General features: G+C 37.7%; 2 protein-coding genes across 2 annotated transcripts; both read right to left on the minus strand.

Annotated features, from left to right (window-relative positions):
• Positions 1–13,195: 13,195 nt before the first annotated feature.
• Positions 13,196–13,700, minus strand: LOC139901622 (uncharacterized). Its single transcript, XM_071884315.1, has 2 exons — positions 13,540–13,700; positions 13,196–13,424 (listed from the first exon to the last, which is right to left on the minus strand). Exons 1-2 carry the CDS (start codon positions 13,698–13,700, stop codon positions 13,196–13,198), a joined length of 390 nt encoding a protein of 129 aa, XP_071740416.1.
• A 222-nt stretch (positions 13,701–13,922) lies between these two features.
• Positions 13,923–14,531, minus strand: LOC139901623 (uncharacterized). The gene has a single exon (XM_071884316.1). It carries the CDS (start codon positions 14,529–14,531, stop codon positions 13,923–13,925), a length of 609 nt encoding a protein of 202 aa, XP_071740417.1.
• Positions 14,532–15,954: the final 1,423 nt, after the last annotated feature.

Genomic DNA, 15,954 nt, shown 5'->3' on the forward strand with positions numbered 1-15,954 from the left:
TGAACCTTCCTACGGAGCATATATATGTGTTCGTTTACTTGATTGATTGAAGAGTTTGAGAAGATGTGGAGATTGTTAGTTTAGGCTTGAATTGTGGTCGATATTGAGGATATTTAAAGATTATTTGAAGCTTTGCAATGAGTTCTTTTTGATAGTAGAGGAAGAAGAGGTGATGTATGCTTGGTCCTTAGCAAATGCAAGTGTTTGGAGTTCATTCTAGCCATCAAAGTGCTCATCAATGGAGGTACCATTGATTGCCCAACTATTGCACTTTGGCTTTGATCATTAAATGTTATTTTTCTCTAAGTCATGTTTTGTTGATTTGATTGCTTGAAGACAAGCAAGGTTCAAATGTAGGGGGTTTGATATTGCTCTAATTATACACATTTTATCTCGCAATATCTCCCTCATTTCATTCAGTTTTGAGGATTATTGGGCCTGAAAGTTGTTTATTTGTGCTAAAGTGTCGGTTCAAGGCTAAAACCTTGATTTGGTGCAAAATTGACCAAGTATTAATCAAAAGAGGCAAAGAAAATGACAAGTGCAGAAATCAGCTCTAAAAGTGCCGCTCTTAACAGAAGAGTGCCACTCCTAATTGTCAAAAGCGCCGCACCTCAAAGAAAAGCGACGTTCTTGTATATGTTTTAGCATCATTTTTCAACAGTAGACAAAAGCGCCGCAATTCACCATAAAAGTAACACTCCTAAAGAAAGCCAAAAGCGCAGCTGTTGAACCAAAAGCGGCGCTCCTGTCGCTGTTCAGCCCAGAATTTTCAGCACTATAAAAGGAAAGAGATTCGGTCATTTCAAGGGAGAGCTGCGATTCCAAGTCCAATTTTCACTTCTAAAACCCTAATTTCATCATCCATTAGAGTTTAAAGGTGATTTGAAGGACACAAGCTTAAGTTCCATCATAGTTTAGCTTTAGATCTTCTTCTCTTTCAATTTGGGTTGTAATCTCCACCTTTAATTCTCTAGTTTTTGAATTGATTACTTGTAATAGATTAATATGATGTTTATTTGTATTTCAATGCTTATGATTAGTGTAATCTTAGCCATGCTTGGTTAAATTGATTGTGTTTGCTGGTCTATGAATATTTAATGTAAGGATTTGCCCTAAATTGATTGGATGAAGTTGTTTGAATGAAATACATGAACAAGTGTTATTGTGTTAGCTATAGATCCATTGCTATGCATTTGTTTTAGGCTTTACTTTGATTACATAGATTGTGTAGCTCTCTTAGTGATTTGAGAAGTGAATCAATTTATGCTTCAACACGCATAGTGATCTAGACAACTAGATTAAGGATTTCAATTGGCCTTTAGTCAACATAGTGGTGTTCGATTATCTTAAGTGATTTCGATAGTTGAAGGGTTCTAAGTCATCTCAACCCAAGCATAATCTCAATAACCAATCATGCTTAACTTGAACTTAGAATGCAATGCTTATGTGAGTTTGCAAATTATAATTTGATTAAGGTTTGGTAGTAATGCTAAACATTTAATAGTTCAACAACTAATGTGATAGCAATTTGGGTAAAATGGGGCAATCCAAGCATAGAGAGGATTAGGTAAGTGAACACTACTTAGTTACTTGATTTAGTTCTTAATATTTAGTTACTCGTTACTTGCAACTAGTTTTAATTGTTAAGTCTAAGTTTGTTTACTTGTACACGTCTTAGTTGTTAATTAAAATCAATCAAAACCCCCCAATCAAACAAACCCTAGGACAATTAATAGTTTCAATTATACAACTTACACCACTCTCTTGGGAAGAATTTGAAACGAATACTTACATAAAAAGTGCTATAATAACTGGGTCTTAAGTGCTCGTTAGTTGTGTGTGCTTATTTGTAGTGTTTGAATCTTGTATAAATTTGAGGGTAATTGATGTATTGTTCCACACGCATCAAGGCACTATTTATATGGGGTCAAATGTATCATATATACCAACCACGAAAGTCTCCAACATATATTTGATCAAAAGCAACTGAACATGAGGCAGCGACGATTGGTGGAATTGATGAATGACTATGATGTCGAAATTCGTTACCACCCGAGGAAGGCAAATGTAGTAGCCGACGTCCTTAGTAGAAAGGAAAGGGAACCTATCCGAGTAAAAGCTATGAATATGATTATTCATACCAACCTTACTACTCGAATAAAAGAGGCGCAACAGGGGGTTTTGAAAGGAGGAAGTTTTGAAAATGAAATACCCAAAGGATTGGATAAACAGCTTAATATTCGGGAAGACGGAACCCGGTATTTGGCTAAAAGAATTTAGGTACCAAAGTTTGGGGATTCGAGGAAAGTGGTACTTGATGAAGCACATAAAACCAGATACTCAATACATTTTGGAGCAGGGAAAATGTACCAAGACCTCAAGAAACACTTTTGGTGGCCAGGTATGAAAGCCGATATTGCTACATATGTAGGGAAATGTTTGACTTGTTCTAAAGTCAAAGCTGAACATCAAAAACCATCTGGTCTACTTCAACAACCTGAAATCCCGAAATGGAAATGGGAAAGAATAACCATGGATTTCATTACAAAACTACCAAGGACATCGAGTGGTTATGACACCATTTGGGTAATAGTTGACCGCCTCACTAAATCAGCTCACTTTATGCCAATGAAGGAGACAGACAAAATGGATAGATTGGCCCACTTATATTTAAAAGAAGTCATTTCCAGACATGGTGTACCTATCTCCATCATATCTGATCGTGACGCCCGATTCATATCACGGTTTTAGCAGTCATTACAAGAAGCATTGGGAACTCGATTAGATATGAGCACCGTTTATCAACCACAGACAGATGGTCAAAGTGAAAGAACAATACAAACATTAGAAGACATGTTACGGGCATGCGTGATTGACTTTGGAACCGGTTGGGATCGACACTTACCCTTAGCAAAGTTCTCATATAACAACAGTTATCATACAAGCATCAACGCGGCGCCATTTGAAGCACTTTATGGTAGAAAGTGTATATCTCCTATTTGTTGGAGCGAAGTTGGAGATAGACAGCTGATTGGACCAAAAATTATTCACAAAACCACAGAAAAGATTATTCAAATACATCAGTGATTGAAAACGGCCAGGATTTGCCACAAGAGTTATGCTAACGTAAGAAGAAAACCGCTGGAATTTCAAGAGGGCGACAGAGTGATGTTGAAAGTATCACCTTGGAAAGGCGTCATCCGATTCGGGAAGCGAGGAAAGCTAAGCCCTAGGTACTTAGGACCCTTTGAAATCACCAAAAGAATTGGAAAAGTTGCTTATCGATTAAAGCTACCGCAAGAATTTAGTGGTGTTCATGACGCATTTCACATGTTAAATTTGAAGAGATTTTTAGCTGAAGAGGATGTCGTAATTCCTCTTAACGAAATAGTATCAATGATAAACTCCATTTCATAGAAGAACCTGTTGAAATCATGGACCGTGAGGTCAAACGATTAAAAAAACAACATACCGATTGTACGTGTTTGTTGGAATGCTAGACGTGGGCCCGAGTTCACCTAGGAGCTTGAAGATCAGCTGAATCAGAAATATCCGCATTTATTTCCAGATGACGCGTCAACATCTACAACTACTTAAATTTCAGGACGAAATTTATTTTAACAGGTAGGTACTGTAACGACCCAGATTTTTCTGTATATATATATATATATATATATATATATATGAGATTAATATTTAGATAAATAAATGTTTTCAACATGTTAAGCAATTAAACTTGTTAATAATTGAATATTTGAAACGGGTTTTATATAAACGTTTGACCACCCAGTTCGTCCGACGATTCACGAACATCATAACTTGTAATAAGTATATAATGGTGTATATATATGGATATATATATATATATATATATATATATATATATATATATATATATATATATATATATATATATCTAACTTGATAATATGGTAATTAAGTATCTCATTAAGTATATTAACAATGAGTTATGTACATAAATTAAGACTACCAACTAAAGGGTTTCGAAACAATATATATATATATATATATATATATATATATATATATATATATATATATATATATATATATATATATATATATATATATATATATATATATATATATATATATATGTGTATGTGTGTGTGTGTGTGTGTGTGTGTGTGTGTGTGTGTAAAATTTAACGACATTATAACTCTTAAGTTAAAATGTACTCATATATAATGTATTATGAGTATTAATACATGTTTAAAAGTATTCAATACACATCCTAATATACTTATACTCAACAAAGATAGCTATACTCATATTCCCATTCAATTTCATCAAGAATTCTACTCGTATATATGCGGTATTTATACTTGTATTATACGCAGCTTCTAGATGTATTTACTATTGGTATATACCAATAGGAAAACATCATTTTCAACCTTTAAACAAAGAAAAACATGATGGAACATCATATAACTCCTAGTAAACAATCATTTAGCTAAATAACAAACTTAAAACTAATTTTTTTTCTTTATATAACAAGTATCCACGTTTGTATGCTTACTCTCCATTTTTCCATTCCATTTTCTCATATTTACACTCCAAATTCTCTCTCAAAACACTCCTAACTTCATACTTGATCATCCCCAAGCATTTTTTCCATCTTTTAACTTCAATTACAACCTATAATCATCATAATAAAAGCAATCAAGAACACTTCAAGAAGATCATCCATTTCAAGTTCATACTTCCAAGATTTTAATCCTTTCCAAGAACTCTTATAAGAACAAGCAATCCCTAATCATCTCAGCTAATTTCTAAATTTTAATCAAGGTAATAAACTTATTTAAACTTTAGTTCAATTCATATAATCCTAACTATCTTAAATCAAGATAGACTTCTTACTTGAAACTTTTATTGATTCCAAGCTTCTACTTCAAGATTTTCCAAGAATTCAAGGACACCTTCAAGCTCAAGATCCTTTTCTTATTTTTCCAGCAGCTATACTCTTTAAACTTGAGGTAGTAACCTTATGCAAAATTTTATTCAATTACTATCTATATAGCTATCTTAATAAGAGTATATAACTTGTTATAACAAGAACATAGTTTGGTTAATTCTAAACTTGTTTGCAAACTAAACTAATCCTTCTAACTTAACTCTTAGAACACTTAAACATATGAAATATATCTATGAGATGCTAACATAAGGATATATAACTGGTAAATACGAAGAACACCTTAAAACTAAAAATACGCCGTCGTAGAGTAATCGAGGTATGTTTTGGGTTGGATTTTTAAAACCAATCTTAAACTTTGAATTGAAAGTTTGTATATTGGGAAAGTATTATTTCATATGAACATGATAATATATCCAAAAATCATGGTTAAACTCAAATTGGAAGTATGTTTATCAAAATAGTCATCAAGATGTCGTTCTTTCAACGGATATGACCACCTTCTTCTAAATTGATTTGTAACCTGTAAGTCCGACTATAAACCAACACTTTTACAGTTTAGTTTTGGAAAAGTTAAGTTCATTACAAAACCATAGCAATTCGATTCACTCAAATCCGATTTGTAATGAAAATATTATGGGCAAAACAATATTGGTTAGGAAAGCTAGTTTTAGCTAAGTGAAATTTTGTTAAAAATCTATACTAACCATACCTTAGCTAACGTTTCCTATATCCTACATACATGTCATGACTATTTCCTTATAATATACTAGTCTTGGTTAATTCCGAGACAATATAATATAATCTTGATTAGTTAAGACAACAATTATGTAATACGTTCGAATAAATCGTAGAACACCATGTACACAATATGTCTGGGTTATTCTAAGACAATACGTGTACAATGGGTCATGATTGAGTCTTGAGCAATACGTATACAATACATCTTGATTAAATTCTAAGAATATATATTGGACTATTGGACTATATTTGAACTACTAACATTGGACTACTAACTTGACAACTTAAATCATTACACGTAATTGAAAATATTATATGAATATAATTGTATTATATTCTAATATATATATATATATATATATATATATATAGGTTCGTGAATCATATCAAGGCCAAGTCTTAATTTTTCAAAGATTTGAAAAATCGTATCAAGTGATTTATAGTCCCATTTTTACTATCGAATATTTTTGGGATGAGAATACATGCAGTTTTATAAATGTTTTACAAAATAGACACAAGTACTTGATGCTACATTCTATGATTGGATTATTATACCAGATATCCCTATTTTTGCTTGGTAACCTAAGAATTAGTAAACTGGCCACTAATTGACGTGAATCCTAAAGATAGATCTATGGGCATTAACACGCCCCAGTCAGAGAATTTGAACTGCTTTAGTACTTCGAGTTTTGGTATACAGATTACGAGATGCCTGTATACTGGGGGATATTCTAGATGCATTTTATTAATGTCGGTTACCAGAAATCTTGTGGTCTATTATTATAGGATTACGTGATGCCTATATGTTGTTTATGAAAATGAAATCTTGTGGTCTATTATTATGATTTATTATAGGATAAACCAATGACTCAGCAACATTTTTATTGATGTTTTAAGCATGTCTTATTCTCAGGTGATTATTAAAAAGCTTCCGTGCATGCTATCTAAAGTCAAGATTTGAAGTCAGCATGCTTGTGTTAAAATGTTTAAACTGCATTCGAAAATCTCTTGTTGTAACATATTATTAACCATTATGTAATGGTTGCGTGAAAACTCTATATTTTTAGATTATCATTGATTGATAATCTATATTATGTCATTTAAACCTTTGTCAATGAAATAAAGGTTATGGTTTGTTTTTAAAATGAATGCAGGCTTTGAAAAACGTCTCATATAGAGGTCAAAACCTCGCAATGAAACCAATTAATATGAAACGTTTATAACCGATATGAATGGGGCATTTCATGATGGATTACAAACTAATTTAAATCGAGAATCCTTGTGGTCAAATTATTTTACATGTCTTACTAAAACCTATGAACTCAACAATGTTATGTTGACCGTCTTTTTTATGCACGTATTCTCGAGTATCCAAAACCTTGCTTCCGCACTCTGGTTAAAGACATGGATAATCACATCATGGTAGTCATTCGACTTGACAATCGATGTATGAATCTGTTAGGATCCACGGATCACGGCATATCCCGAAGGCATCAAGCGGGGTCGTGACACATAAAAAGTAGTAGTGGTGTTTGATCAAGCATAGAATAATTGGGTCGGGTTCGGTCCATGCTTGACATCAATGAAGGGGGATTTATATGAAGGGGGATTTAAGGGTCAATTGGGTTTAACTCTCCGATCCGGAGTACCGTGAATAACCCCTTGCGAGATGAGGATCTCAGCGGGGGTGGTTAAACATAGACCCACCATCGGCGGGTAGTCCAGTCAGCGATGGCTCGCACTGGGAATAGGGTTTTTGTTTAAAGAACGTTACCTGTATATCGATAGTATCTAGTAATATGCTATGAGTTCGGTAGCACGGGTAAGGAAGGCGCTATGTAGATAGCGCAACTGGTCCGTACATAGATGCTAAAAATAGTATGTGTGTAATTTCCTAAAACAGTATGCCTTGCCTTGTGATTTGAGTCCGTTATTTATAGCTACAATGCTGTTTGCTTATTGGAGCCACGTGTTCCACGTTGCTTTCTTGTCTGCACTACCTTGTCGTTCAATGGAGGGGACCAGGGAACAGTACTATTACTTTTTTACTAGCTGTCGACCTTTGTACAAAGATCGTGGTAAGTACAGGACACGTCATCTTTATACATCATGATATCTCCAACCTGGCGCACCCTAGCGTACATTTACTTGTGCCTGAAGTGCTATAGCGTAGAGGATATGCACATGGTGCAAGTGTGATACGCAACACGAGCCAATCGGGTATGCGTATCATTAAGTCCCCCCAGTTCGATAATATGCGCAAGTATTGCGCATGGTGTTGAACTTAACTGCTATTAATTCCATAACAGGTGTGATGTGACAGCCATCACATCACCTGTCCCGTTGCATTAAATTCTCTCTCCTCTACTTGTGCTCTGACACGTGTACGGTCAAGATCCATTATGGCCATTTCTTCCCCTTTTATAAATAGAGCTTTCTTCATTCATTTTTCACTTTTCCTGCTTTTTCCTTTCTGACATGGTGTATTGCGCTGATTTTTCCAACGTTGGGGGTCTATTCCTTCATCCATCTCTGCCAAATATGTAGCACATATCTCAAAGCGCTATCCTCCGATGAGATCCCTGTCGCCTGTCGTTCCTGGTCGTTTAGATTGGGCCAACCATGATCCTAGCGGAAAGGTGGCCGTATATAGTGTAGTTTTCGAGCGGGGGAATATGCGCATTCCGCCCACGAATTTGTCTTGCGCGTGCTTTCTCATTTCAACATCGGCGTGGGTTAGCTAGACCCTGACAGTGCATGCCGCCTTGTTGTTTTCCAGATGTGGTGTAGGGCGCATGATTTTATTCCTACAGTGAATTTTTCAAAAATATATTTTCATTTGAACGGCTTGATATGGGTTGGTTCTCTTTTCGTGATAACGTCCGCTTTACTGGTGAACCACTGGAGGGGAGTCCGCTGGACTGGAAAGAACGCTACTTCTTCGTGGATGATACCTTCATTCCCCTAGAGTTCTCGAATATGAGTTCTTGGCAATATGGTTTTGACAGGAGCTCAAATACGGCGCTGCCTTTAAGTTCAAGTGAAGGTCAATGTTGGACAAATGTGTAGGTCGTGCACTTCCCATACGTGCGTATAGAAACAACGTGCTGTATGCTGGGGGAATATCCAAGCATTAGCCAGATCCCAACTACTATCCTCACTTCAATCGCCACTTGCAAGGTACGTAGAGCTTTTTACTTTCTTCTCTTCTACTCCTTCCTTAACGTTTCTATCCTTTGTTGACAGCAATTCCATTCTCCGAGTACCCTAAATTCTCTTCTTCCGCTTCTGTGGTGGTGGATCGTATGCCTTTGGGGAAAGGTTTTTCGGCTAAGCGCAGCGTCACCGTAGCTTCTGCTTCTGGCTCCTCACGCAAGGAGAGGAAGAAGAAGGTTGCGGCGTAATATGCTAATTTTCCCAAGCGATGTGCCCGTGGGAAACTTGTTCCGTTACGCAGTGACGCGCCTACTCCAAAGAAGCACAAAAGATCGACCGCTTCTTCTTATCAAAGCGCGTTCGTACTGGTATGTTCCGCGTTTCCTTTGTTACTTACTTTGTTTGTACGTCAACATTACTTATTATTATTATTCCTACACAGATGACGGGCACGGGAGTAACGCGGAAGGGGGCGTGAACAGACCTCACCCATCCCCCATTCAAGTTGATAGTGATTCCTCCATTGAAAAGTAGCGCCCTAACTCGATGGGATCTTCTAAAGGTAAGAACGTCCAGAGTCCTGGGCCGAGTAATGAGTCTTCTGGCGAGGAATTCTCCATAATGAGGGACACCATAATGCGCCTTTGCGGCAAGCTTGATAATGCGCAGCAGGCTAATAAAAAGATACAAGCACAACTAGATTGTGCGAACTGCCAGAATAGTGACCATGAGGAAACTATTCGCGCGCTTAGGGCACAATGTGCTTAATCGGAGCAACGAGCAAAGTCGGTTGTTCAAGAGTTGGAGGTGCTAAAAGCGGGTCTTCCTCGTATAGTGGATCACACTTTAAATAGCGACGCCGTAAATGACCGCTATGAGAGTGCCTTGAAGGCTATACAGGATGTCGAGTGCCTCCACTTTTAGGATATTATGAAGGAGCATATTCAGGTGCCCACCGTTCTTCCCAAAGCTGTCCGGGATTGCCTTATTCCTGGAGCACGGAAAGCTACTAGGGAGGCTTACAGAGCCTTATGCCACATCCCTATTCCCCGGCTCGAGGAGTTGTTACGCAGTTCGCGAGTGACGGCGCGAGATTTTGTAGACTCCAAATTGTAGGTTTACTTTGTAATGTCATAATGCGTTACGACGCGTGTAACATTTTGTACTATGTGTATTTTTCAGAATAAATAAAGAATGTATTATCGTGATGTAAACTCGTGATACACCTACTGCTCGTATTATTGATTCGTTATTGATAATCGTCGTTATTTTGTACTCTTGGCGTGTTGTCGCTAACCTTTATGTGTGTTGATGTGCACTCAACACACACTCGGATCGCGCACTCGTAGTCGCGTCAAAGAGCCTTCCAAACGTTAGTTTGGGACTGTGTTCAAGCGCGACCAACGCTTTTTCATTTATAGTCATGACTTGCAGATCCCTAGGTCTGCTCGGGTGGAACTAGGTCAACCCAATGACCCTCGCTCTCCGGTAAAATAATCTAGCATGTTGCCAAATAGACTTCTGCCACACGGGAGCTAGGGAAAGTCATCCCTTAAGTAGGCAGGAACGCACTAGTATTGTACTGTGCGCGTGCAGTTCAAATCATAGAGCTATTCAGCTCTGAGAGGTACATGAAATCATAATTTAAATGACTTAATGCTTTAATATAATCGAAAAAATGAGTTTACAATAATGCAGCACATGGTCGACCTACAAAGGCGCGCCATTTAGTAATTACATGTAAATCTGTAACAACCCAACAACGGATAACCCGAAAACACAACACAATTTTTTTTTAAAAAAACAACCAACATGGCCTGTCAGGCTTAACCCGCGGCGCGGTTACCCTGGCCGCGGTGCGGCTTAATACATTGCCAGAAGGTCAGAACCCTTAAAACCCTCGACCTCCAAAAGTAGCTTTAGCCCGCGGCGCGGCTTGTCTCTGATGCAGATTCCAAGCTAACACAATTACACAAGTACCAATTTTTTTCGCTAACACAAGATCCAACGTTTCAAAGGGCTTCACGCCACATCAATAAACAAATTTACATGTTTTAAGACTCCCGATAAAAATATTTGACCACCGAGCGTCATTGCTCGTTACAATTCAAAATATAAGTTTCGACCACAAAGAGTTTAACTTCCAAACGACACTTAGAGCATGGTGTTTGGGGTTTAAACTACCCATAACTTGGTCGAACTTCCAAAAGCTAGAATCTCCCGAGAGTCACTAATCCAACTTTATACCTTTGCCCTTATCCACGCCGGAGCCTAAAAAGGTAAACAACAAGAGGGTAAGCTAAAGCTTACTGAATGCAATAATTATACATGTACATATATAACCTACTTACTTGCAATCACTCACACAATACCGTACACAAGCTAGCAATTTGACAACTATGCAAATATTATGCATAAACCAAATCCGCAATTCACACTAAGCTAGCGCCACTAAAAGCATATAGTTCACAATTAAATATGCTAATACAAAATTCACACAACCATGGTTAACCAAACGAACAAGGGAACGGTACTTAAAAGACTTTCGAAGTTCATAACATCCATTAGTGTTACTTAAACACCGCATAATCACTAATCCCCCGGGTGATGTCTTGAACAACGCGACTAACTCACCCCCATGACAATGTGGCATCTTGAACACCGTGACGAATCCACATGTCAATCAAACAATGAGTGGTGCCTTGAACACCGCGGCATCCACTCCCATGACAATGTGGTGTCTTAAACAGCGCGACAATACCACATGTCAATCAACCAATGAGTAGTGTCTTGAACACCGCGACAATACTACTCATTACTTAGAATGTGGTGCCTTAAACACCGCGACAATACCACATTCATACTACACAAATAAATACATTATATACGTACACGCATAATTATTCCACTCACCTTACGCCTTCGGTGAACCAATAAACCAAGCTCGCAACTTCAAGGTAACGTACCTATTACATTATGCACATATATAAATCATTCATTCAAATTGGTCAACCAACTCACTCACCATCCTAAGGTCATTATGACCCATGGTGCAATTTCGACCCATTTGCACACTTAACCCTAAAATTGGGTCCACTTAACCAAAACCCTAACAATCGTCAAATATGGTCTTAAAACACTTTTTAACACAAAGCTATCACATTTTTTGCACCCATTAACCCAATTAGGTCATCAAAGACTCATTTGACCCATTTCAAGGTTAACACACTCATTTTGGTCACTAACCAAACCCGAATACACCCATTCACTTTAAATACCAAGTGTGCTAGTGATTAACTACCATTTAAGACCCATATACATAATTTAACATTTCAAAACCCTAGGTTAGTCATCTTTGAGTCCTCATGACCCAAACTTACCCAAAAACCCTAAACTACTAACAAAATGGGTTTTATGTTCATCATTAACCCACACCCTAACCCTTAATCAAATTAAAATAAGTAAATCAAGGTTAGAACATACCACTACGATCAAAGTATTGCTAGGGACTAGATGAACAACTTTAGAACTCGCACTTAGACCCTATTCGACTTTCTTCTCCCTTGGTTTGAGCTTTCTCACACTAGAAACCCTTTCTATCTCTAAATTGAATTGGAAGAGATGTGGTAGTTGAAGATGGAGTAAATGGTACTCCAAAAACTGATCTAGGGCCTTAAATTCGGGCCCCATGTGAAATTACCACTTTGCCCTCTTTAAAATATCTAAAAAGAAAAAGTAAAGATTCTTGCCAGCTGCCAGCCGCGCCGCGGGCCAATAGGCCGCGCTGCGGCCCAAAACTGTTTCTGAAGGCCGCCAGCATATATACATATATACATTATGTACGAAACGGTTTCGGGTCTTACTAAATCTAGAGAAAGTAGGTGAGTGATCAGTTATCCTATTTTCTATATTACATGTAGCATTTTTTAAGTGTGGTAGCATGCCAGGTCCGTTTGATTGGATTTCCCTTAAGCTCTGTCAGTTTGTAAGTTCCAGTGTTACTGATCCCAATGACCTTATAAGGTCCTTCCTAGTTTGGCCCCAACTTCCCAGTGTTTTGAGCCCTGCTTGGTTGGTTGTCCCGCCACACAAGATCTCCTACCTTGTAAATTCTTGCCTCACGCGCTTGTCATAATATTTTTCAATGCGTTGCTTGTTGGTGGCTTCGTGGATTACTGCCATTTCCCTGCGTTCCTCCGCATAATTCAGATTAGTGCGCAGCCTTTCATCATTTTCACCCTCACTGTATGACATAATTCTTTCTGTTGGGACGGTTATTTCTGCTGGGATTACCATCTCTGAACCGTATACCAAACTGAACGGTGTCTCTCCTGTGTTGTTCTTGTGTGTTGTTCTGTGTGCTCATAGGACTTTGGGTAGCTCATCCACCCATCCGATGCGCTTCATTCCCAACCTTGCTTTTATGGTGTGCACAATATCTCTATTCGTAACCTCATATTGGCCATTAGCTTGAGGGTGGGCGACGGAGGTGAAACGTTGCTTGATGTTCAAATCCTGGCACCAGCTGCGGAAGGGGTTGCCTTCAAATTGTTTACCGTTGTCACTGAAGATTTCATTAGGTATGCTGAACCTGCATACAATGCTCTCCCAGGAAAAGTCTCTGATCTGTGGTGATAGTGTGCAGGGGTTTCGCTTCCACTCATTTGGTAAAGAAGTTGATAGCGACCACTAGGTATTCCGCATACCCTGCGCCCTTTGGGAAAGGTCCGACTATATCTATGGCCCATTTGCAAAGTGGCCACGGTGATGTGATGGGTATCATAGGGTGTTGTAGCTCCCTGCTAACATGTGCGTGCACTTGGCACTCTTGGCAAACTCTTATTCTCTCTACTGTATCAGTGTACATTCGGGGCCAATAATACCCTAGTCATTTAATCCTCTCGGTGACTGTCCTCGACCCAGAATGTAACCCGCAAGATCCCTTGTGATTCTCGTCAATAATCATAGCGGCCTCTTTGGGTCCCACGCAGTGTAGGGACGCGCCTAGATAAGATTTTTGATATAGGATTTCCCCACGTAGTTCGTAATTTAGTGCTTTCACCCTGACCTTCATTGCTTCCTTCTCCCCTTAGGGTAGAGACCCAGTCTGCAGGAATTCTATGATGTCTGTCATCCAAGTTGTTTCTTCTTCCACGGATGCAATCGTTATCTCCGGCTCGATGGATTTCTTGAAGATTTGCTCCACTAGTATCTTCTTTTCCAGATGGTTAAAGGTGAGAGCCGCCAGCTTATTGAGTACATCCGCCTGCTTGTTCTGACTCCTAGGGATTTGACTGATCCTGAAGTCAATGAATGTATCAGCTAGAGAGTGGATCAGAGCCAGGTATGATTGCATAGATTTATCGTTGGCGTCGAACATGCCGTTTATCTGATTAGCGACTAACTGTGAATCCGAGTAGGCTTTTAGCTTCTTTACTCCCAACTCTTGGGCTATGCGCATCCCTGCTAGTAGTGCTTCATATTTTGCCTCGTTGTTTGTTACCTTAAAGTTGAACTGCAGTGCGTATGTATGCTCTTCTTGATGCGGACTTGTAAGAATTAGACCTGCTCCAGCACCCTCAGAGCTTGCTGATCCATCCATATAGAGCTCCCATAGTTCTGGGGATGGCGCGGGGAGTTGTTCAAGGTCGCAGATTACTGGCATGTCTGCGGCTGTTTCGGCCAGATAATCAGCCATCACTTGCTCCTTGATAGCGCTTCTGGCGCAGTACGCGATTTCATGCTCGCCTAGCTCTATCGCCCATTTGGTTAGCCTTCCGGATATTTTTGGTTTGTAGAGCAACTGTCAAATAGGTTGGTAAGTGAGTACCGTAACCGGATGCGCTTGAAAGTACCTGCGTAAATGACGGGAAGTAACGACAAGCGCGTATACGAGTTTTTTTATGGGGAGATAGTTCAACTCGCTTCCTGATAATGCTTTGCTGACTAAATATTTCATGACCCGTCCTAATCCATCTGGACAAATACATTACATTTGGTTACATCACGCGGTATTTGACCTCTATATATGATACATTTTACAAACATTGCATTCGTTTTTAAAAGACAATCTTTCTTTACATCGAAAGTTGATGGCATGCATACAATTTCATAATATATTCAACTATAATTGACTTAGTAATAATCTTGATGAACTCAACGACTCGAATGCAACGTCTTTTAAAATATGTCATGAATGACTCCAAGTAATATCTTTAAAATGAGCAAATGCACAGCGGAAGATTTCTTTCATACCTGAGAATAAACATGCTTTCAAGTGTCAACCAAAAAGGTTGGTGAGTTCATTAGTTTATCATAAACAATCATTTCCAATAATATAATAGACCACAAGATTTCCTTTAATAAATAATCATACACTCGCAAGTGTTTAAAAATCATTCATATGGATTGAACACCTGATAACCGACATTAACATCATGCATATATAATATCACCAAAACAGAAATCCATCTGTATAATATAAACTCGAAGTACTAAAGCATACCATTTTCCAGTATGGGGGGAGTTAGTGCCCGTAGATCTACTTTTAGGATTCGCGTCAATTAGGGTGTCTGTTCCCTAATTCTTAGGCTACCAAGCTAAAAGGGTGATATTCGATTCGATAATCCAACCATAGAATGTAGTTTCGATTACTTGTGCCTATTTCGTAATGCATTTATAAAAGCAGCGCATGTATTCTCAGTCCCAAAGATATATATTGCAAAAGCATTTAAAAAGGGAGCAAATGAAACTCACGATATGATATTTTGTAGTAAAAATATGCATACGACGAAACTGAACAATGCAGGGTTGGCCTCGGATTCACGAACCTAGATCATATATATATATATATATATATATATATATATATATATATATATATATATATATATATATATATATATATATATATATATATATATATATATATATATATATATTAACACATATAGTTGTAATCAAATAAATTCATATATTATATCTTAATTTATATATCTTATATATTTAATTTGTATATATTTAAAATAGTTAATATTTATATAGCTTACTATTATATTTAAAATCAATAACTGGTTATATGTAAATTTATATAAATAATCTTAATATATAATTATATGTAA

This window comes from Rutidosis leptorrhynchoides, chromosome 3 (assembly GCF_046630445.1).
Source record: "Rutidosis leptorrhynchoides isolate AG116_Rl617_1_P2 chromosome 3, CSIRO_AGI_Rlap_v1, whole genome shotgun sequence".
NCBI lineage: Eukaryota > Viridiplantae > Streptophyta > Magnoliopsida > Asterales > Asteraceae > Rutidosis > Rutidosis leptorrhynchoides.